Source organism: Furipterus horrens, unplaced genomic scaffold (genome assembly GCF_987537825.1).
Source record: "Furipterus horrens unplaced genomic scaffold, mFurHor1.1.pri manual_scaffold_7, whole genome shotgun sequence".
Lineage (NCBI taxonomy): Eukaryota > Metazoa > Chordata > Mammalia > Chiroptera > Furipteridae > Furipterus > Furipterus horrens.
The window spans coordinates 79,517,670-79,541,511 of NW_028327177.1; the positions used below are offsets into that span (position 1 = coordinate 79,517,670).

The window sequence follows — 23,842 nt, forward strand, 5'->3', positions numbered from 1 at the left end:
TACAGGAGTTTGCAAATACAAAGCCACGGGGTTGTCAATGACAAATATGATTCAGACGGGTCAATATGACCAAATACACAATCAAAGAAATAAAACACCTAGAAAATGTAAAACCCTGGTTTGGCAGAGGGCTTGGTCCAACCAACAAGAGTGACGCTCACATACCTTAAGGACTTCCATCGGCACCTGGGTGGCAGAGGGGAGGGTGGTGGGCACGCAGACGTTTATGGCTGGTGTCTGACTCATGGGCACTCTCTGTTGCATGAATTGGGCTGCCTGCAGCTTCTGCTGCTGCTCCCTGCGCTCCTGCTCCTGCATCTGCTCACGCATGAGTTGCTGGCGTAGCAAGATGCGTGATGTCATACTGGAGGAGCTTATCGGAGGCTTGGAGGCTCTAGGATGCTCCTCGGAACTGCTGTGGAAAACCAAGAAAAGACATTTAGTTTCCTAACGAGATTCTTCATTTGCATTTTGGGGTACCCTAAATTGCACCAAACTATGAAATGAGACTGCAAATATAATCAAGTTGCAGAGTAGTACTCCACATAATTGAAAATCAAGAGGTGACAGGACTGAAGTCCTTAGCAGTTAAAATAAGTCAGCTTGATTACATCTAGGCATTTTTATCATGTGGCTTATATTGGTTTTTTTGTTTTTGCTTTTGTTTTTTACATTTTATACTACATGTTACTCACCACCACCAAATATAGCACTGCCATACAAAGGGCCATGACGCAATTTATCTCAATGGGACCCAGATTTCCATACTTAAGAATGAATTTCTTGATTTGCTTTTTCATAACTTAATCTAACCAAATAACTACTCCTACATGTTATCCCAGTTCCTTGAAGATGTCTAAAATGTTTACTAACATGGCACACTTTAAAGAAAAGGTGAATTTTGTCAGTGGGGAAATTTTTCTAAGATGCAGGAAGTAAAAATCATTAATAAAAGAAGCATTTGGACATGAACATTAACACTTAGTCTTTGGGAAAGGGTGCAGAAGATGAGCTGGTCTGACAACCCATTTCTTCTCTGCCTGGTTTTCTTTTACCGTCTTTTCTTCTGATTAATGTTGGCATGCCCCCTCCTACACACACTCTGTGATTTACCCATGAAGACTACTTCTCATGGTTGGGTACTTACTCTTCCCCAAATTGTTTAAAATGCTCAGATACTAGTCAGAAGGTAAGAAAAAAAAAGACTTACTAATTTTCCTTAATATGGTTTTCGATTGCTTATCTTGCCAGTTCCATGATATTAAGTTTTCAAACCTCTCTTTGCCTTAGTCACTGTATCTAGAAAAGCTTTTTTCCCAATTACCCATTTAACAAAATGGGATTTGTTTCTTAAACTTCTGCTGCATCATTATATTTTAAAGCCCTAGCTCACAGGGAGTTTGTGAGGATAAAATAATAAAATTCTTCACTTCAATCTCCTATTACAATGAGCACCATGCCTCAATAAATAGTCACTGTTGCTATTATTACCTAGAAAACTTAATTTTTTAATTTCTAGGAAATACTTTTCTAAGAACTATGTTTTGGGTAAACAGTACACAATTTTAGCACTTGGAAATAGAGAAAAAAATATTTGAGAAAATACTCACTCCTATGTAAGTTACTCTTCAAGGGAAGCAACTTTAGCTCCCTTCCTTGAGTATAAACCCCAATATTGCCTTTACCTTCTAAAAGAAAAAAATTAAAAAATAAAGCCTTTCAATCATTGACCATCCTCATGAACTTTTTCAAACTCTGTAGGTAACAAAACATGCTAAGGGATGAAGAAATGTTTGTGCTTCACCCTCGTACAGTTCCAGAAAACTACATTATAAAAATCATCCTAGCATTTTACTTTTTACGTACCACAGGAAACTGTTTCAGTAAATTGTGACAGGTTCATATAATGCAATACTATGCTACCACTAAAAATGATATAGAAATATATTTATTGTTCTGAATAAAAATTATACAAAACTTACTTTTTATTCATACTTTAAGGCATACTTACACACTTTTATTTTTTGAAAAGAACTTAAAATTTTATTTTTTATTTACAATTTACATTCAATATTATTTTGTATTATTTCAGGTGTACAGTGTAGTGGCTAGACAATCATATACTTTACCATTTGCGACAGCATAGATGGACCTAGAGGGAATCATGCGAAGTAAAATAAGACAGAGAAAGACAAATACCATGTGATTTCACTTAAATGTGGAATCTAAAGAACAAAATAAATGAACAAATAAAACAGAAACAGGCTCACAGACACAGAGAACAGACACAGTTACCAGAGGGGTGGTGGGCTGGGTGGCTGGGTGAAAAAGATGAAGGGATTAAATTGGTAGCTACAAAATATTCATGAAAATGTAAAATTCAGCACATAAAATGTAGTCAATAATATTGTAATAATTATGTATCTATGGTGCTAGGTGGGTATTTGAAGTATTGGAGGGAACATAATACAAGGTCTACCAGAAAAAGTCCAGCCATTGTTAATATAACAAGAACAGTTTGTGCGACATCGATGTAATCTGGCAGCTAAGGACAGCGGACTGAACTCTGAATGCATGAACAATGTCTTCACTGTACTGGGGGTGGTAGACGCCATTGAATGAGCATATTGTGGCCATCGCATTCAAAATGACTGAGTAAGTACAGCAGTGAGCCTCCATCAAATTTTGCATTAAGCTTGAACACTCCTCCATGAAAACTATTTGGATGATTTAGAAGGCCGCAGCTACAGGCAACTGGTGATTGGCAGCTTCATCATGACAACGTACCTGCTCATGCATCATATCATATGCAGAGTTTTTTGATAAAACATCAGATCACCCAGGTGACTCAGCCCCTCTACAGCCCAGATTTAACATCCTGTAACTTCTGACTTTTCCCAAAACTAAAATCACCTTTGAAAGGGAAGAAATTTCAGACTGTTGATCAGATTCCAGAAAATATGACAGGGCAGCTGATAGCAACTGGGAGAACAGTGTGAGGTCCTAAGGTGCCTGCTTTGGTATCATTGTTCTATGAACAATGTATCTTGTATTTTCTTTAATAAATGTCTCTTTTTCATATTACATGGCTGGATACCTTATGTACAGACCTGATATAATAAACTTATAAAAGTCAGATGCTAAATAGTATTCAAGGTATGGTTCAATTTTTAAAAACGTTCACTATTGAAAAAGTATAATGATAATATCACTCCGAGTCATTGCTGGTATACTTATATTATTATAGTTCTTTAAGAAACAACTTAACAGTATTATAAACTGTGAAACTGTTCATACAATTTGACTCAAAATTTCATTAGTGGACAACTTTCCTAAGAAAATAATTCAAAATGTAGAAATCCTGACATTACAAACTATTTTCAAATTGCATAATATTCTGAACCACCTAAATTTGTCCCTTACTATGAGAATGATTAAGTAAAGTATGAAGGGAAATGCTGGTCAAAAGGTACAAACTTCTTGTTACAAAATGAGTAAGTTCTGGGGAGGCTATAGGTAGGAATATTGTGTCCTTTATGTGAAATTTGCTAAGAGAATTCTTAAATTCTTCTCTTTACAAGAAAATAAATAAATGGTAACTATATGAGGTGACAGTTGTGTTATTTAGCTTGATTGTAATCATTTCACAATATATAAATGTATCAAATCATCACATTATATGCCTCATATATATATAATTTGTGTCAATTATACCTCAACAAGACTGGGGAAAAAATAACCATTTAAGAGATTTAAGCATAAAATAGTTTTAAGGAAAGTAAATCATAACACACGAATGATACATGAATTTGATAATATTTTTTAAATATATAACTATAGAGCAGAGGAAAATGCATATCATAGGAGTAAATTAAAAGGTAGGATTCAAAAATGTATTTACATTCTAATTTAAAATAAGTAAAAGTATGTGTACTCACAAATATACACACATGACTAGCAGGGAATGTTAAAAGATGATCATTGTTGCCAGAATGGGAGTGGAATTACAGGTAAATTTCTTTTTTAGTTTTTCCTGTCTAAGCTAAATAAAACCATAAAGATTTTTCTCAAGGGCAGAGTATATGCCACTAATTTAAGAACATTAAGAAATTACTTGAGTGATCAAAGTCACCATTTGGCTAGAAAAAGTATTTTGACAATAAGATGGGAACACAGTGACTGTCTCCAGCACACTAGTTCTCTTGGAAGTCTTTAGCATCCCAGAAGAACTAAACCCTCTTTTTTTATAGTGACACACTTATATTGAACAATGTTGATAGCCTGCTTATGATTATAACACCATGTACTCATCTACATAATAAAAGTAGCCATTATTGAAAATAATCTATTCACCTGATAAAGATCTGTTAAAAAATAACCAAAACTAAAATGTACTTTCCTAAGGCAAGAAAAAAATGGGTAGGGGACACTGTTTTAAATAAATAAATAAATAAATAGATAGATAGATAGATAGATAGATAGATAGATAGATAGATAGTCTTAGTATTCAAAGCCTGTCAGGTTAAAACATTCCCCGAGAGGCTGATCCTTTTGATAAAAACAGGAGCAAACCTTTGTGCTCTAGCAAATGCAGCTGTGGAATAATCGTACTAATTAGCTGCTCAAGAGAAATCATTGGTTGTGATACTGGGGAAAAATCCTTTCAATTAATAGTAAAGCATTCTCAAGACATTTTCAATTAAAATTATGAGTTACCAGCCACATTAAGGCTTTGAACTTTAAAGTCTACAACAATATCATTTAAAGTATCCTACTGAAATATCAAAATCAGGAAAAAAATTATATATTAGACTTATATAAACAAAAGAAAATCCCACTAAAGAAAATCTAGCAAAGCTCACTAATTGACATTATTAATAAATCTTACAAAAATAAAGTGCAAAGGAAGACTGTAGTCACTTCATTACACACACTCCCTGTGGGATATTTCTACGTCATCAAGATAAGTCCCAGAATCTCACCTTTACTTTTGATCTTTTAACATCCTTTTCTCTTAGAAATAATCGAATCTGCAATTATCAACTTATAAATAAAAATCCACACTTCCAAATGTTAGCAAGACAAATGAGCATAATGTTTTAAACTCATAATTGAGATGAGAATGTTACAGGTGACCACAAAGTTCATTTTAAAAATGAGGACCTGATACTGAAGCTACTAATGGTAAGCAAGGAGAGCTGCCCAAATGTACTTAATTTTAAAAGCTAACTGAACTCATCCAGGGCCGAAGAAGCTCAAACTGCATTAGATAATCCTAATTCCATGAGTCTGATTCCTTTTAATCAGATTATGTAAAGGTCATTTATTCAACAAATAGTTATTAAGTGTTTCCTCTGTACCAGGTACTGGTACTACCTGGTCTCTAATCTAACAGAGTTTAAAGCAATGGTCACATAATTTTTATGAGATGCCTTAAGATTAAGTCAATTATCAAGATTATCTGACTCTTATCTAGTTGCATGTGGGAAGGTATACATCTTATCATAAGAAATTACCCTTTGGAAGTCAAGTAAAGAGGCAAAAAAGCCTTTATTGGCACTTCTCTGAAGCCAGACATACAACTTCCCTGAGAACTGGAAACTGCAAAACAGTGACACCAGCAGGACTGACATCAATTGGGCTCAAATTCTGTTGGGTTGGCCAAAAAGTTCATTTGTTTTTGGTTTTTTTTTCTGTAAAATGGCTCTAGTAGCACTTAGTGGTCTTTAACTTCATTTGATACAATTTTGTTAGACTGTATTGTGACAGCTGTCATATCAGCGTGCATTAAAAAAAAATCAAAACTGGTGGATTTTTGTGTAGCCATTTTAATATTGAAAATGGAAGAAAATATGCAATATATTTGGCATATTTTTGTTATTTCAAGAAAAGTAAAAATGCAACTGAAATGCAAAAAAAAAAAAAAAATATTTGTGTGGTGTATGGAGAAGGTGCTGTGACTGATCGAATGTGCCAAAAATAGTTTGCGAAATTTCCTGCTGGAGATTTCTTGGTGGACGATGCTCCAAGTCAGTAGACCAGTTGAGGTTGATAGCAATCAAATCGAGACATTAATTGAAAACAATCAACATTATACCACGTGGGAGATAGCGAACATACTCAAAATATCCAAATCTGTAAAGTTATTGACAACAATAAAAAATGTGTCTTTTATTTTACAGAAAAAACTAAACGATCTTTTTGGCCAACTTAATAGTTCAGTCACTGGTGAACAGTGATCTTTGAGGAGCCGTTACATCTGTCCAAGCCTTTCCAAATGTTCCTCCCAAAGGCGCTATATTGATTGAGTGAGCTAATGTTAGTCAAGCTAAAGTGCTCAACCAGCAGCTGGAATATGGACACTAGGTAGCCACAGGGACCTGGTAGACATGTGCTCCAGATTATCTGTTAAATTCCTAAATTCAAATAGTTAATTCTACTGCCTTCGTTAACCACTTAAGTATATTAGCAATTCCATTAAATCCACTTCCCTAGCATCCAAGTGATGTCTGCCTGACTACTACACACCTTTGACAGTGAGACCAAACTCTTTATTAGGCCTTATGAATCAGTCTCTGGTCTCCCCATCAGGGTCATCCAAGGTAGGAAATGGGTGATCAGCTAAAACCTGATCTAGGCCAAAGAAGTTGATTAACTTTTCACTCCATTTCCTCTCTTCAAATCCTCACACAGACTCCAGCTCTGCCACTTACTAATCTGTAATCGTGGTCAAGTAAGTCCATCTCTGAACTTTGATTTTACTTATTTATAAAGAGTTTAATATATCTGCCTGTCAGCATTGTAATGATTAAAATCTGTAATAGATGTAAAAAGCTAAGCACAATGACTGAAACATAGTCTGATAATGGGAACAGAGCTCAAAAATTAGTAAAAGAAAGTAATTAAATTTTGAACAGGGAAGTGATTTTGTATATGCCTTTATGCAAGTTTGGACCACAGCAGATTCATCTTTTAAGTTTTAGGCAATCCATATTTAATTCAGAGAACTTCACAAAGTTTTTCAGAGGTGAAGAGAAAAAATAATTTTCCTGTGATTACCTCATGAGTCATAAAGTAAAAATCCTAGCATTTTTCTCGAGGAAAAATTAATATTCATTATAATCATTCAGTTGATAGAGCTCAAAGCCTAGCACTTGCCTGCAACAGGACACAATGTAATTCTGTCCAGGAAAGCACAATGGCTGATGTGCATATCCACAGTGGAGACACAGAAAGGCACAATAATGTTATCTTCATGCAATGCAGATGAGAAAGCTTTGTCATGAGTGGGTTAAGCCACAGGAGTTTCCAAATGCACCAGGCTGGCTATCACAAAAGCAGCTGAGTACACTGTCTAAAATAAAAATGCCCTGTCTCCATCCCTAGAAATTGATTTCAGTGTAGGTCAGTCCCAGGAATCAATATGTCTACAAAAATTTCTGCAACTGATTTGGATGCCTGGCCATGTTCGGAAACTAATAGTCAAACACCCAAGATCACCCAGCTGTTAGAAGCTGGAGCATACATCCACAGCTCTGAGACTTAGACCAGAATATTTTCATCCATGTCTGAGGAAATTCACATTCCATTCTCACCTTTAGAAGCCTGACAAGAGCTCTGAAGAGTCCTTCTGATACAGAATCAACATGAAATGGGATGGAATGAGAGGACAACTCAGCCCTGCCAGTGGGCCATAAATCCAGACAGACAAAAGGATCAGTCCAGAAATTGCCAATGGATCTTTATGGTTACAACTACTTTATCACAACTAAAAGTAACATGCAGGCTGACTCCATGGAAACTGCCCCCAAACAGTTTGTTCTGTCAGCTGAGAGAAATTCTGAGGAGCTTTGAAAGTGCTTTCGGAGAGGTAAGATGGCGGAGGAGTGAGGAGAGGTTGCGGTTTTAGGCTCCGGAGACCCGTCTGCAGTTTGGTCTAATTGCAGACAGAACATCTCAGTGAGCAGCTGGACATTGGCGGGAGTTGAGCCAAGGCACTGCTGGATTAGAGAAAATCCATCTGGGAACAACCTGTTTAGTGAGGATAGCGGAGAAAAAGGGGACGAAACGGGATTCCTGACTGGGGCGGCTGCCCGAGCTGTGGCGGGAAGCACACAAAGGATTTTTGGCGACCACAGGCTACCCCAGAGAGGAGTCAGGCGGAGAGCGGATCTCTGCCCGCTGGCAGAGACGGGACTCGACCAAGTGGCATTGGCGCTGAAGGACAGGAGACAGCGTGCTGCCGGGCAAGTGAGAACATAATTCTCCTTTATATTTTTCTCTAGTGGATGGTGGAGACGGGAGGAAAGTTTGGGTGTGGTAGGCCGTTCTGGAGGAGCCCAGGCGCAGGGGCGCGCTAATCCACTCCTCAACCCTACCATTGGGTCGCGGGGGCGCACATAGGGAAGTGCTCTCATTCACTGGCCCAGGTGCGCGGGGCCGTGAGTCCAGGCGTCCCTCGGACACTCCCCAATGGACATAAGATCAGTGCCCCAACGGGCACAGGGAGGGCCCACTGAACACGCAGAGGACTGTGCACAGACACCCCTAGACAGCTCCCGTGGGCGCAGGGCCCTAGGCCGGAAAGCAGACCACTAGCGCAGGCTCTGATTGTGCCCACCCAGACGGGTGAGGGAACGGGGCGGCTGCAGCACGGGAACAGCGAGAGGCGGCGACCCACGGACGCTCGATTCCACTGAGCACAAGTGTCTCTGGCCCTGCCCTAAGAGGCGAGAGACCAACTCCCGGAGCTCGGCTCAGCGGGACTGAGGGCACGGGGCAGTGCGCGAGCGCAAAAGCACCTCAGCCCGGGGTCAGTGGGAGCTCTCGGGCCGCCTGTGTGGGCAGGGTCACCTCAGCGCGAAAGGGGAACCGCCGCGGCCCAGCGAAAGCAGGAGCCAATCCCAGGGAAAGCGCTCGGGCCGCCCGCGCAGGCAGGGTCACCTCGGCGCGAAAGGGGAACCCCCGCGGCCCAGCGAAAGCAGGAGCCAATCCCAGGGAAAGCGCTCGGGCCGTCCGCGCGGGCAGGGTCACCTCGGCGCGAACGGGGAACCACCGCGGCCCAGCGAAAGCAGGAGCCAATCCCGGGAAAAGCGATCGGGCCGCCCGCGCGGGCAGGGTCACCTCGGCGCGAACGGGGAACTGCCGCGCCCCAGCGAAAGCAGGAGCCAATCCCGGGGAAAGCGCTCGGGCCGCCCGCGCGGTCAGAGACACCTTGGCACGAACGGGGAACCACCGCGGCCCGGCAGCAGTGGGCTCCAACCGCGGGGCAAACTCTCCGGCCGTCCGAGCGCGCAGGGGCTTGCGCGCAAGGGCACCTCAACTGGCTACCGGGGGCAGCAAGGTAGCGCGCCGTGCCGGCAACCGCGGGCGCGCACCATAGCGGCAACCGGGTGCGCACACCAGTCCGGCAAAAGAACAAGAACCTCTGACCTGCCACACTAGACCAGCTGCGGACCCAGAAAAAGAAGGCAACACACCAAGGCTAAAAACGGAGTAAAAACATCGTTTTTTTTTTTGTTTTTTTTTTTCTATCCAAATTTTTTCTCCCAAATTTTTTCTCCCTTGTTCTTTCTTTCTTCTTAATAATTTCTTTTCTTTCCTTCTTTCTTTATTCTTTTCCTGGGGTTTTTTTTGGGGAGTTTTTGGGGGGTATATATATATGTATATATATATATATTTTTTTTTGGTTCAATTTTTTTTTCTCTCTCTTTTTTCTTTCTTTCTTCTGTATTCTTTCTTTTCTATCTTTCTTTGTTCCTTTCTTGCTTACCTTTTGGGGTTTTTTGGGGGGGTTGTGGTAAATTTTTTATTTTCTTCTCTTTCTCTCTTTCTTCTTTTCTTTCTTGTATTTTCTTGGGGATTTTTTGGGGGGGTGTTTTTCCTCCACCTCTTCCAATAATAACAAACTTTATCTCTAACGTGTTGCATATAACCTCTCCTTCTCATCCTTTCTCTTTAATAGTGGTTTATTCGTTTGTGTGTCTAGCTTAGCCCCCCTATTACTTTAAATAATACAATATAATTACTATATAAACCCAAATACAATACAATCCCACTTTCTTACTATACTAAGTATTTTTCTATCCTTTTCTTCTATTTTTCTCAACATACAATGTAAATATTACTAACTGGCTTGCACAGTCTCAACTATTATTAATCTATCAACCCCTCTATCAAAAATTATATTTTTCCTCCCCAAAAACAACTCGTATCTATTCTTCTTATAGTATAAAAGCTCAAATCTCTTTACATTTATATTAATACGGGCTAGTTGGCTAACGATAGCAGGATAGAGTGGGGGATACTTTCTGAGGGTGCGGGTCTCCTGCCTGGGCTGTGTGTTTATGTCTTTAACAGCATATCCACAAAAGAACTCAAGACAAAGCAGATAGAGTGACTCTCAACCAAGTAGCCAGAAGGAAGATCCTATCAAAGAACATCTGAAATATAACCGAACAGCATAAACAAACGACATAAAGGGTAACTCAAGACCATCAGGCTCAGGATATCAAAGAGACTGCACCACTGAAACTCCCAGACCTTCGATAAAGAATATTACACCACAAAGGAGGGAAGTCAAAGCAGACTACCCCCCCCAATAAATAAATAAATAAATAAATAAATAAATAAATAAATAAAAACAAAAAGAATCCAACATGGTAAGACGCAAAAATAACCCCTCAATGAAAAGAAAAGAGGAATCCTCAGAAAGAGAGATAGACGAAATAGACATAGCCCAAATGTCAGACATGGAATTCAAAACAATGGTGGTAAAGAAGCTCAACATACTCGACATCCTTAAAATCAACTATGACAACCTTCAAGGAAGTTACCAGCAGCTCCAAGAAAATTACAGGGAACTTGCAGAGAACTACACCAGCATAAAAAAAGACATAGAAATCGTCAACAAGAACCAGGAAGAACTTAAGAATACAATCTCTGAACTGAAAAACACAGTAGAATCAGTCAAAAGCAGACTAAACGAAGCAGAGGATCGGATTAGTGAGTTAGAAGATAATGTAGAGAAAAACTCCCAGACAATACAGCAAAATGAAAAACGATTGAAAAAATATGAACAAGATGTAAGGGAATTACAGGATAGCATTAGGAAAAATAATTTAAGGATCATCGGAATACGAGAGGAAGAAGAAAAGGAACATGGAATTGAAAATCTGATAGGAGAAATAGTGACAGAAAATTTTCCGAACCTGATGAGAGGAAAAGCTATGCAAGTCCAAGAAGCACTGAGAGTTCCAATCAAGAGGAACCCCCAAAAACCCACTCCAAGACACATCATAGTTAAAATGGCAACATTCCAAGACAAAGAGAGAATCCTAAAAGCAGCAAGAGAAAAGCAGCAAATAACATACAAGGGAGCTCCGATAAGGCTATCAACTGATTTCTCAACAGAAACATTACAAGCCAGAAGGGAATGGTCAAAAATATTTCAAGCAATGAAAAACAAAGGCCTACAACCAAGAATACTCTACCCAGCAAGGCTCTCATTCAAAATAGAAGGTGAAATAAGGAGTTTCTCAGACAAAGGAAGACTGAAAGAATACATCTCCACCAAACCAGCATTGCAGGAGATGCTAAAGGGACTGTTCTAAGAAAAAAGAAGGAAAAAACAAGAGAGGAGAGGAACAGAGGTACAAAGGGAAATGAATAAATACACGTCAATAATAACCTTAAATGTAAATGGATTAAATGCTCCAATTAAAAGACATAGGGTAACGGAATGGATAAGAAAACAGGACCCACATATTTGCTGTCTACAAGAAACACACCTCAAAACAAAAGATTTACACAGACTGAAAGTAAAGGGATATAAAAAAATATTCCAAGCAAACGGACCGGAAAAAAAAGCCGGGGTAGCAGTTCTCATATCAGACAAAATGGATTTCAAAGCAAGGACAATAAAAAGAGACAAAGAAGGACATTTCATAATACTTAAAGGAACAATCCATCAAGAAGATATGACTTTGATAAACATATATGCACCCAACATAGGAGCACCCAAACACATAAAGCAAATACTAGAAGACCACAAGAAGGATATTAACAACAACACACTCATAGTAGGGGACTTCAACACTCCATTATCAACAATAGACAGATCATCAAAGCAAAGAAACACCAAGGATATACACGCATTGAACAACACACTAAACCACATGGATCTAACTGATATATATAGAACTTTTCACCCCAAAGAAGCAAAATATACATTCTTTTCAAGTGCACATGGGACATTTTCAAAGATAGACCACATGATAGGTCACAAAACAAGCCTCAACAAATTCAAGAAAATTGAAATCATATCAAGCATCTTTTCAGATCACAATGCCTTGAAACTAGAAATCAACCTCAGAGGAAAAAATCAAAGACACCCAAACTCATGGAGATTGAATAACATGCTATTAAATAATGAATGGGTTAACAATGACATCAAAGAAGCAATCAAGAAATTTCTAGAAACTAATGATAATGAGCACACAACAACCCAAAACCTGTGGGACACAGCAAAAGCAGTCCTGAGAGGGAAGTTTATAGCAATACAGGCATATCTGAAAAGGCTAGAAGAATCTCAAATAAAAAACCTAACCACAATGCTACAAGAACTAGAACAACAACAACAAACAAAGCCTAGGGCAAGAAGAAGGAATGAAATCATCAAGATCAGAGCAGAACTAAATGACATAGAGACTAAACAAACAATCCAAAAGATCAACGAAACTAGGAGCTGGTTCTTCGAAAAAATCAACAAAATCGACAAGCCTCTAGCCAGTCTAATCAAGAAAAAAAGAGAGAAGACACAAATAAACAAAATCAGAAATGAAAGAGGAGAAATCACGACTGATACCTCAGAAATACAAATGATAGTTAGAAATTACTTCAGACAACTGTATGACAAGAAATTTGACAATCTAGAAGAAATGGACAAATTTCTAGAAACATACAACCTTCCAAAACTGAATCAAGAAGAAGTGGAAAGTCTCAACAGACCAATAACAAAGAAGGAAATTGAAACAGTAATCCAAAATCTCCCGGCACACAAAAGCCCTGGACCGGATGGCTTCACAGGCGAATTCTACAAAACATTCAGGGAAGAACTAACTCCTATACTCCTCAAACTGTTCCAAAAAATCCAAGAAGAAGGGAAAATCCTAAACTCTTTCTATGAAGCCAGTATTATCCTAATCCCCAAACCAGGTCAAGACACAACAAAGAAAGAAAACTACAGGCCAATATCACTGATGAACATAGATGCTAAAATCCTCAATAAAATATTGGCAAACAGGATCCAGCAACACATCAAAAAGATCATACATCATGATCAAGTGGGCTTCATTCCAGGGATGCAAGGATGGTTTAATATTCGCAAATCAATAAATATAATACATCACCTAAACAGAATGAAAGACAAAAATCACATGATCATATCAATAGATGCAGAAAAAGCATTTGATAAAGTTCAACACCCATTTATGATGAAAACACTCAGCAAAATGGGAATAAAGGGAGCATATCTTAACATAATTAAGGCTATATATGAGAAGCCTGAGGCCAACATCATACTCAATGGACAAAAACTGAAAGCATTCCCCCTGAACTCAGGAACGAGACAAGGTTGTCCACTCTCTCCACTCCTTTTCAACATAGTGTTGGAAGTCCTAGCCACAGCAATCAGACAAGAAAAAGAAATAAAAGGAATCCAAATTGGGAAAGAGGAAGTGAAACTTTCATTATATGCAGATGATATGATAGTATACCTAGAAAATCCTATAAACTCCACTAAAAGACTACTCAATATAATAAGTGAATTTGGCAAAATCGCAGGGTACAAAATAAATATACAGAAATCTAAGGCATTTCTGTACACCAACAATAAAATAGCAGAGACAGAGACAAAAAAGAAAATACCATTTACTATAGCAACAAGAAAAATAAAGTACCTAGGAGTAAACTTAACCAAAGAGATAAAAGACCTGTACTCTGAAAATTACATAACATTGAAGAAAGAAATTAAGGAAGAAACAAATAAATGGAAGCAAATACCATGTTCTTGGATGGGAAGAATCAACATCATCAAAATGGCCATACTACCCAAAGCAATTTACAAATTCAATGCAATCCCTATTAAAATACCAATGACATATTTCACAGACCTAGAACAAATACTCCATAAATTCATATGGAACCAAAAAAGACCCCGAATAGCAAAAGCAATCTTGAGACAGAAGAACACAGCAGGAGGAATCACAACACCAGATATCAAACAATACTACAAAGCCACTGTAATCAAAACAGTATGGTACTGGCATAAGAACAGACATATAGATCAGTGGAACAGAATAGAGAGTCCAGAAATAAACCCAGGCCTCTATGGTCAACTAATCTTTGATAAAGGAGGAAGGAACATAAAATGGAGTGAGAAGAGCCTCTTTAACAAATGGTGCTGGGAGAACTGGATAGGGACCTGCAAAAAAATGAAACTAGACCACCAACTTACACCACACACGAGAATAAACTCAAGATGGATCAAAGACTTAAATGTAAGCCGTGACACCATAAAAGTCCTAGAGGAAAACATAGGCAAGAAAATATCAGATATCTCACGTAACAATCTCTTCACGGATACATCTCCTAAAGCAAGAGAAATAAAGGAAAAAATAAATAAATGGGATTACATCAAACTGAAGAGTTTCTGCTCAGCAAAAGAAAACATCAGCAAAATGAAAAGGAAACCAACCATATGGGAAAACATATTTGCCAATGACATCACAGACAGGGGACTGATTTCCAAAATATATAAAGAGCTGATACGACTCAACATCAAGAAAACAAACAACCCAATTAAAAAATGGGCAAGGGACCTGAACAAACACTTCTCCGAAGAGGACATACAGAAGGTCCATAGACACATGAAAAAATGCTCAACATCATTAGCCATCAGGGAGATGCAAATAAAAACCACAATGAGATACCACCTTACACCTGTCAGAATGGCCATCATCAACAAATCAACAAGCAACAAGTGCTGGCGAGGATGTGGAGAAACGGGAACCCTACTGCACTGTTGGTGGGAATGCAGACTGGTGCAGCCACTATGGAGAACAGTATGGAATTACCTCAAAAGATTAAAAATGGAACTGCCTTTTGAACCAGTGACTCCACTACTAGGATTATACCCGAAGAATCTTGAAACACCAATTCAAAAGAACTTATGCACTCCTATGTTCATAGCAGCACTGTTTACAATAGCTAAGTGCTGGAAACAACCTAAGTGCCCATCTGTAGATGAGTGGATCAAAAAACTGTGGTACATTTACACAATGGAATACTATGTAGCAGAAAGAAAGAAGGAACTCCTACCATTTGCAACAACATGGATGGAACTAGAGAGAATTATGCTTAGTGAAATAAGCCAGGCAAAGAAAGAAAAATACCATATGATATCACCTAATACAGGAAACTAAAGAACAACACAAACAAAGGAACTAAATAGAACAAAGAGCAGAATAGCAGTCAATAGGGGGGAGGGGAGAGGGAGAGAAGGGGGATAAGTAAGGGAAGGGTTTAATTAAAGAGCCTGTATAAAAGACTCATGGACATAGACAACGGGGAGGGGTATGATTGTGGGAGAGGGGGTGGGCTGGGTGGGGGAGAGAAATTGGGGGAAAAGGGGACAACTGTAATTGAAAAACCAAAATTAAAAAAAAAAAAAAAAAAGTAATAGTTGCTAAATGGATATGTCTTTGTAAATGACACTTAACATTTCAGAATGATCAGCACTTCCATTATCTTAATCTTCCCAGAAAAAGTAATCACTTTGTAAATGTAAGGATAACTTTTTCACCATGTATAGTGGAAGCAAATAGCAATAAGAAAATACTGAAACTGAAATAAGAAAGACATTGTCACTTGTACTTGAAACAGCTGGGAATATAACCTATGTAAATGTGAAAGTACCACACTTTCGAGTTTGGCTTCAAAAATTAAGATCTTCTGAACTTTTGTCATTGCCAACCTTGGGTTTTAGTGGTAAAAAAAAGAAAAAAGAAAAAGAAGAGAGAGAGAGAGAGAGAGAGAGAGAAAGAGAGAAAAGTTTTTTTTTTAATGCTTTCTAAAGGTCAGGTTCTGCTGAACATGAGGGATATCAGTGTCCAAAGTGGACAGTACCTCTGTCCTTTGGGGCTGTTATTTTTTAATTTAATCTTTTTGTACTTTTTCTATTACCATTTAGTCCCTTTATACCCTCTTCACCCAGCAATCAGCATAGTGTTGTCCATGTCTGAGTTCTTTTTTCCTTTTTGCTCAATCTCTCCACCCCCTAACAACCCTTCCTCCCCCCGCTTAGCTGTCAACCTGCTCTCCATCTATGAATTTTACCCTTTGTGACAGACAGTATGGATGAACCTGGAGAACAGTATGCTAAGTGAAATAAGCAAGTCAGAGAAAGACAAATACCATATGACTTCACTCATATGTGGTCACATGTTATTTATTCCTAAGGATCCTGTCCCACTTCTTTGCTAAAATATGTACCCTGATTTCACTTTGAAGAACCAGCTTCCTCACTTTTATTTCATGAGGCTATGGTGGTGCTACTAACTCCAGGCATAACAACATGCCCTAGATTGGCCAATCACATCAAATCAACTAGTGCTACAAGATGGTCCAATAAGTCTATTAGGGTAAAATAAATCTCTTTACTTTGGAAAGGTTCGGAAAGATGGTAGAATGTAAACCTGGAGCTTCTTCGGCCTATCTGGGAAAAAAAAAAAAAAAAAAGGCCAAACTAGATGAAACAGTACTCTGAGTTGAAAGAGGAAACAGGGAACTAAGAAGGAAGAATGAAGGAGCAGCCAGTGTTTGGATGACAGTGAGCCTCTGAATCAAACCATCCCTTAACACCTGATAACACTGCATGTTGGATATTGATTTACAAGGGCTCCATTTTTACTTAAGCCAGTTTGATGTGCTCCGTTATACCACAGAGTTTTTGTGACATTTTAGAAAATAGCAAATATTTCGAAAAAATTTGCCAAAGTTTCAGCCTAAGAGCTACAACTCAACCAATCTAGTATCAATTCCCCTATTTTCTCCTTGTTTGGATGGGTATGCTGCTACCTACAATATTACCCAGCTTTCCAGGAACTAGACTGCCTTCATGCCTAAGTTTTGCCAATGAGATTTAAGCAGAAATATCATGTGGTACTTCCAGGAATTCTCTTTAAAGAGATATATCATTCTTTGAAACTTCTGGCAGCATATCCCCTGGAATTTGGTTGTAATGGCAGGCAGTCCAGCAGCCATTTTGGACCACGAAGATGAGATGAGCCCCTACCTCCCAAACTTATAGATGGAGCTGGAATTACGTCTGATTCTTCATAAGGAAAGAAATTTTTGTTTTATTCATATATATATCCCCCAGCACCTAGAAGAATATCTGGCATACAGTTGGATGAGATAAATATCTGTTCAATGAGTAAATTTAGTGTCTCTATACTAACAAATACCCCCCCCAAAAAAGTCAGATAAAACTAGAACTTAGGTGTTGGAAGACTTTTATTCAAACCATTTACTTAAATCATTTAGTGACAGAGACACACTTTTCCAATGAGATCTGAGCTCCAGATACTAATTGCATTTCCTTAATTCTAAGACAAACTTTCCCTCACATTTTAAAACTTTCCAAGTCAGAACAGATCTTATAATCAATGTACCTATTTAACAGAATTTTCTCCTCTCCCAAACAGTTGCCTTATAATCAATAGTGAATTGGACACAGGGAAATATACACTTGATGGACACATACTAGCACTGGACTATTTGTGGTGTCTTAATAGCTGAGATGAATTATACTGTGGGCAATTCAGAAATCTGGGCTTGGAGAGAGCCATCAATGAAATGACAGAGGAAGAGGGGATCCAAGATGGCAGAGGAGTAAGTGGAAGCTACACTAACCTCCTGCCAGGACCAATCTGGAATTACAACTTAATTGTGGAGAAATCATCTGGAATAACAGACAGTCTCAGTTTCCATGCCATCCCCGCTTCCCCTACCTGCCTGCAGCTGTCTGGGAGTTTCCCATGATAGTGGGGTACATCAACCCAAGCTCCATTTGGCCTTGATGAGCCCTAGACTCACAGCTGCAAGATAACGACTGAATTCAATAGTTTCTTTTTTCTTCCCCCTATAAAACAGCCCCCTCCTTCCCTAGGACCCCAGAGTCGGGCCATTCATGGCACGGCTTCCTCCCTGCTTGCTAATTCTCTCAAATAAACTTCTTTTCTTCTGTTCGCTGCCTCCTCTTGGTTCTCTGAGCGACACCATTCTTACAATGACCAACTGAACACTAGCTGGAGAGAAGTCCTATAACCACGGAGAGACAGAGAAGGCCGCTTCATCACAATGTGACTGGTAGAAAGTGTGGAAATACGAAAAGGCTGGCTGGGCACCCACGGGTGGCAGTTGAAGGAGCTGAGAAACAGTTCAGCAGTCAGGGGTTCCCCCTGAGAAGGGCAGGGTCTAAACCCCCAGCTGGGCTTCCCAGCCTACAGCAACAGAGCAGAAAGTAAAATAGCACCGAACTGTGAAAAGCAAAAGCCACAGGGTTTTTTGCTGGCCCAAAAGAAATAGCTGGAGACAAAGAGCTCTTAAACAGATCACGTATGAAAATATTTTGGCACTCACTTACCCTGGGCTCGAGCAGAGGGAGGGCAGAGAGGACTAGGGATGCTTGGGAAGAACTTGGGGTGGTGGCTTTGAGGGGAGAACTGAGGGAGCAGCTGACCGAGTCCCAGTGCTGATTCATTCCCTATACTGCAGGCAGACCATTCCCCTCCAAGTGGCGTCAGCCTGAGGGGAAGCAAAAGCCCCGCCTGCAGGAATTAATCTGCCCCAGCCTGATGTCTGATCACAGACTGAATAGATTAACAACTAAAGGAGACAGACAAAGGCAGTAGATCTCTGGCAGTCTCCAAAAGGCTGTCTAGGCCCAGACTGGTAAACGATCTGACGCCACCAGGGGCAGATTCAGGAAGTGCAGATCAATCTAAGAAGCAGCAACAAACAATAAGAGTCACAAAAATGGGGAGACAGAGAAACAACCCCCATCGAAAGGAAAGGTAGAATCCCCAGAAAGAGTGCTAAATGAAATAGAGGAAAGCAAACTATCAGACATGGAATTCAAAATATGGATTACAGGAAAGCTCAATGAGTTCAGCGAGCTCAAAGAAAACTTCAAGAACTCCAGGGAAACTACAAGAACTCCAGGGAAACTACAAAGAACTTACTGAGAATAACACCAGCATGAAAAAGGATATAGAAGCTATCAATAAGAGCAAGGAGGAAATGTAGAATACAATCTCTGAATTGAAGAACACATTAGAAGGAATTAAAAGCAGGCTAGAGGAGGCAGAAGATCGTATCAGCAAGCTTCAGGACTACATAGAAAAACTTCCCAGGCAGTGCAACAAAATGAAAAAAGACTTAAAAAGAATGAAGAGGTTTTAAGAGAGCTGCAGGATAACATGAAACGCAATAATATCTATATCATAGGAATACCAGAAAAAGAAGAAGAGGAGCACAGGATAGAAAACCTGTTTAAATAAGTAATGACAGAAAACTTCCCTAAGTTGATGAGAGAAAAAGTCAAGAAAGTCCAGGAAGCACAGAGAGTCCCAATGAAGATGAAGCCCAATAGGCCCCACTTCAAGACACGTCATAATTAAAATGGCAACATTGAAAGACAAAGAGAGAATCCTAAAAGTAGCAAGAAAGAAGCAGCTAATAACATACAAGGGAGCGCCAGTAAGTCTATCATCATATTTCTCAACACAAGCACTACGAGCCAGAAGGGAATGGCAAAAAATATTCCAAGCAATGAAGAACAAAGGCCTACAACCAAGAATACTCTATCCAGAAAGGCTCTTCTTTAAAACAGAAGGTGAAATAAAGATTTTCCAAGACAAAAGAAGGCTAAAAGAATACATCTCCACCAAACCAGCATTGCAAGAGATGCTAATAAAGGGTCTGCTTTAAGAAGATGAAGAACTGAGAGAGACAGAGAGGAACACAAATACAAAGGGGGGGGGGATGACAATGAATAAGTACATATCTATAATAACCTTAAATGTAAATGGATTAAATACACCAATCAAAAGACATAGGGTAGCTGGATGGATTAGAAATCATGACCCACATATATACTGTCTACAAGAGACCCACCTTAGAACAAAATATCTACACAGACCGAAAGTAAAGGAATGGAAAAAAATATTTCAAGCAAAAGGACATGAAAAAAAGCTGGGATAGCAAAGGCCATAAAAAGAGACAAAGAAGGACACTTCATAATATTTAAGGGGAAAATCCACCAAGAAGATATAACCCTTGTAAACATATATGCACCCAACATGGGAGCATCCAAATATGTAAGGAAATTTTTGAAAGACTTTAGGAAGTGTAGGGAACCGCTTCTCATGGTTTAGGGAATTGTAGCCCCGGCCTGAGCATGACTGCTACCAGCATTCCGATTCTGCTTGTCTTTCAGTCTCAACATAAGGCTGTGTGTGAAACATAACCGAAAGCCACTCAGAGGGTTTCCGTGGGAATTGGATTTAAAGAATGCGTATTATGCTTTAGAACTTGCTCTGGTTATCTTTTAATATAACATAAACAATCTCTAGCAAGAAGTGTATGAAACCTTGTACCTACTGCCAGTGTGGGCGTCAAGATGTATGATAGACCCTGACACAGACTGGTCACTGTACCCTCTGTACTAGTACATGTAATCTGTTACTGTCAACTGTAATCCTAACACCTCCAAACTATTGATGATTCATGAATCTGGACCTTGCATCTCTCGTGTGTATCCTCCTCAATAAAAGGCATGAGGGAAGAAGGTCTAATTGCTGTTCTCCACTAGAGAGGCAACCATCTTCCTTCCCCTAGACATAATAAAATGTCCTGGGTAAAAGTTTGTTCCGCTGTGGTCATGAAGCCTCTGCTGGACAGATCAACTTCCAACTGAGCCTAGGGTGTATGAGGCACCTCGGCGTCATCTGGCGCCCAATGTGGGGCAAGGCACTCAAGAAAAGTGACACCTGGAAAAGCTGCAGTGCCAAGAACCAGACGAAGGACAGCCACACTGCACGGATTGAAATTTTGGTGCCTCGCGCAGGGTAACGGCTGCAGCCCCCAGGTTTTTTCTGGAAAAGGCTGCCTGTGTGGTTTAGCTCGGGAAGGGAGGATTTCTTTCTGCCACTCTCTCTGGCAGGGGTTTTTGATTTTGCCTTTCTCTCCTCAACTCTCATTCGAAGGACCATTCTGGCTTCTCTCATTCAATAAATTGCCACGAAATTGTGGGCACGGGTTGAGTAGTTAAAAGCCGATAGGGCGCTCACCGCTTTAAGTCTCCTGTGACAGGATAAGCTGGTACACGGACCGGGTTAGAGCACTAGGCACCTACCGGTGCAAGTCAAAGTCCATGCAACATCAGGAACACAGTCACAAGCACTCAACTGTCCAACCCCGTGGCGTCTCCCACCAAATAGAATTTTATCAGAATGAGAAAAGCTTTAGGCCAGAAATAGAGGTTTATTTTTGGTTGTTAAAGCAACTGGTAAAAGGAACTGGATGTTAAATTAAGGAAAGGTATATAACTAATTTAGTATATGTCCTAAAAAACAAAAAAGGGGGAATATTGAGTCCTTCCCAAAGAACCTAATTTAGCAATCTAATTGGACTTAAGTTTTAAAAAACTTATTGTGTTTCTTGTAGAATGTTGAGTCAAGAGAATTGTGTATGTTGCAGAACGTCCAAGTAAGTCATAGAGAGACTGTGTAAATTGAAAAAGAATTGTGTAGGGGAAAGGAAAGAAAAAATAAAGTGAGGAAAAAGGAAGGAAAAAGAAGGCATAAAGAAAGGAGATTGCATATGGCATGGAAAAAAAGGACATTCCAGTGGGTAACTCAAGAATAGAGGTGAAAGTAAAAAAGAAATAAGAAGAAAAAGTAAGCATATAAGTCTTTAAAACATTGTAAATTTTAAACTTAAAGCTGCAGTCCCAAGAACAAGCCATGCCAAGCTTGCTATCTCCTCTGCCTTCTCTAGCCTCTGGGAAAATTTTCAAAGTCTCTAGATGCAGTAATCACCAAAATAAAATTGTTTCTCTTTCTCTAACTTAAAAGCAGGAACAGGGGGGGACTCTACACTCCCAAAACCCTCCCAGGATATAGCTGTCCCTGTTTAACCCCTTAATTACAGAAATAGGCTTGTCTCTGCTTTACATGCAAAAAGTCCTAGGTTTATAACATCACCGAGAATGCTATCATTCCAACAAAGGCCCTGTGACTGGGTGTCTCCACAATCTTACAGACTCAAAGTCCGGTTTGTAAGTTATTATGTAAATTAACCATTTTGTACACGTTTACGCATTACAAGTTTATCTATCCACCTGACAAGCTCCTAAATCCACTCCAACCAGGGAACCATATCTTACTGAAGACCTGGAAGACTGAAGGCCCTAAATAGCTGCTGACTAAACAACAGACTGGTCCCTATGACATCCTGCTGGAATCCCATATTAATCAGAAAATCCTGGCCCAACTCTCAGCCACAATATCAGCCGTACTGTGACTGGGGAAATGACAGAATGCCCCAGTCACCTGACAACAGCTTGCCTGCAACCATGAATTCTTAAGATTATGTTACCCCATTAAAATGGAACTCTAGTCTGCTTTCTTGGGTTGACAATACAACATCATCTATGGGATACCTTTTCCATAAACCTAAAGGCCAAATTGATTAGCTACAATTTGAACTTCATCAGCAATTTATGGACATTAAACAACTTGCTAAACAAAATGTTTCAAACACTAAGAAATAACCTCCAATAGCTTGACCCTAAGAATTGGTTTCAAGAACTCAATTTATGTATATAGATAATAGAAGCTACTGGATATTTATTAATCATTACTATACTATATGTCCTTCAATGTATCTACAAGTTGTTTACCCATAATCATATTAAAGAAAAGCAAGTAGCAAGCTTCATAGGCCTATCCACTATAAGCATCACAAAAAACAAAAAAGAAGGAGATGTAGGGAACCGCTCCTCGTTGTTTAGGAAATTGTTGCCCTGGCCTGAGCATGACTGCTGATGGCATTCTGATTGTGCTTGTCTTTCAGTCTCAACATAAGAATGTGTGTGAAACATAACTGAAAGCCACTCAGAGGGTTTCTGTGGGAATTGGATTTAAAGAATGCTTATTATGCTTTAGAACTTGCTCTGCTTATCTTTTAATATAACATAACAATCTCTAGCAAGAAATGTATAAAACCTTGCACCTGCTGCCAGCGTGGAGTCAAGATGTTTGACAGACCCTGACACAGACTGGTCACTGTACACTCTGTACTAGTACATGCAATCTGTTACTGTCAACTGTAATCCTAACACCTCCAAACTACTGATGATTCATGAATCTGGACCTTGTATCTCTCGTGTGTATCCTCCTCAATAAAAGGCATGAGGAAAGAAGGTCTAATTGCTGTTCTCCACTAGAGAGGCAGCCATCTTCCTTCCCCCAGACATAATGAAATGTCCTGGGTAAGTTTGTTCCACTGTGGTCAGGAAGCCTCTGCTGGAGAAAGCAACTTCCAACCGAGCTTAGGGTGTGAGAGGCATCTCCACCTCAATGAAGGATATAGACAGCAACGCACTCATAGTAGGGGACCTTAACACCTAATTGTCAACAATGGAAAGATCTTCGAAGTAAAGAAACTCCAAGAATATTGAGGCATTGAACAACACTCTAGATCAAATGAACTTAAT

General features: G+C 39.4%; 1 protein-coding gene across 4 annotated transcripts in view; it reads right to left on the reverse strand.

Annotated features, from left to right (window-relative positions):
- MITF (melanocyte inducing transcription factor) overlaps positions 1 to 23,842 on the reverse strand; it is a 286,241-nt gene that overhangs the window by 93,286 nt on the left and 169,113 nt on the right. For all 4 annotated transcript variants that reach the window (XM_090283843.1, XM_090283841.1, XM_090283840.1 and 1 more), the window contains exon 2: positions 166 to 415. In XM_090283843.1, the coding sequence (XP_090139969.1) occupies positions 166 to 415 (250 nt within the window). The remainder of the gene's footprint in view (positions 1 to 165; positions 416 to 23,842) is intronic.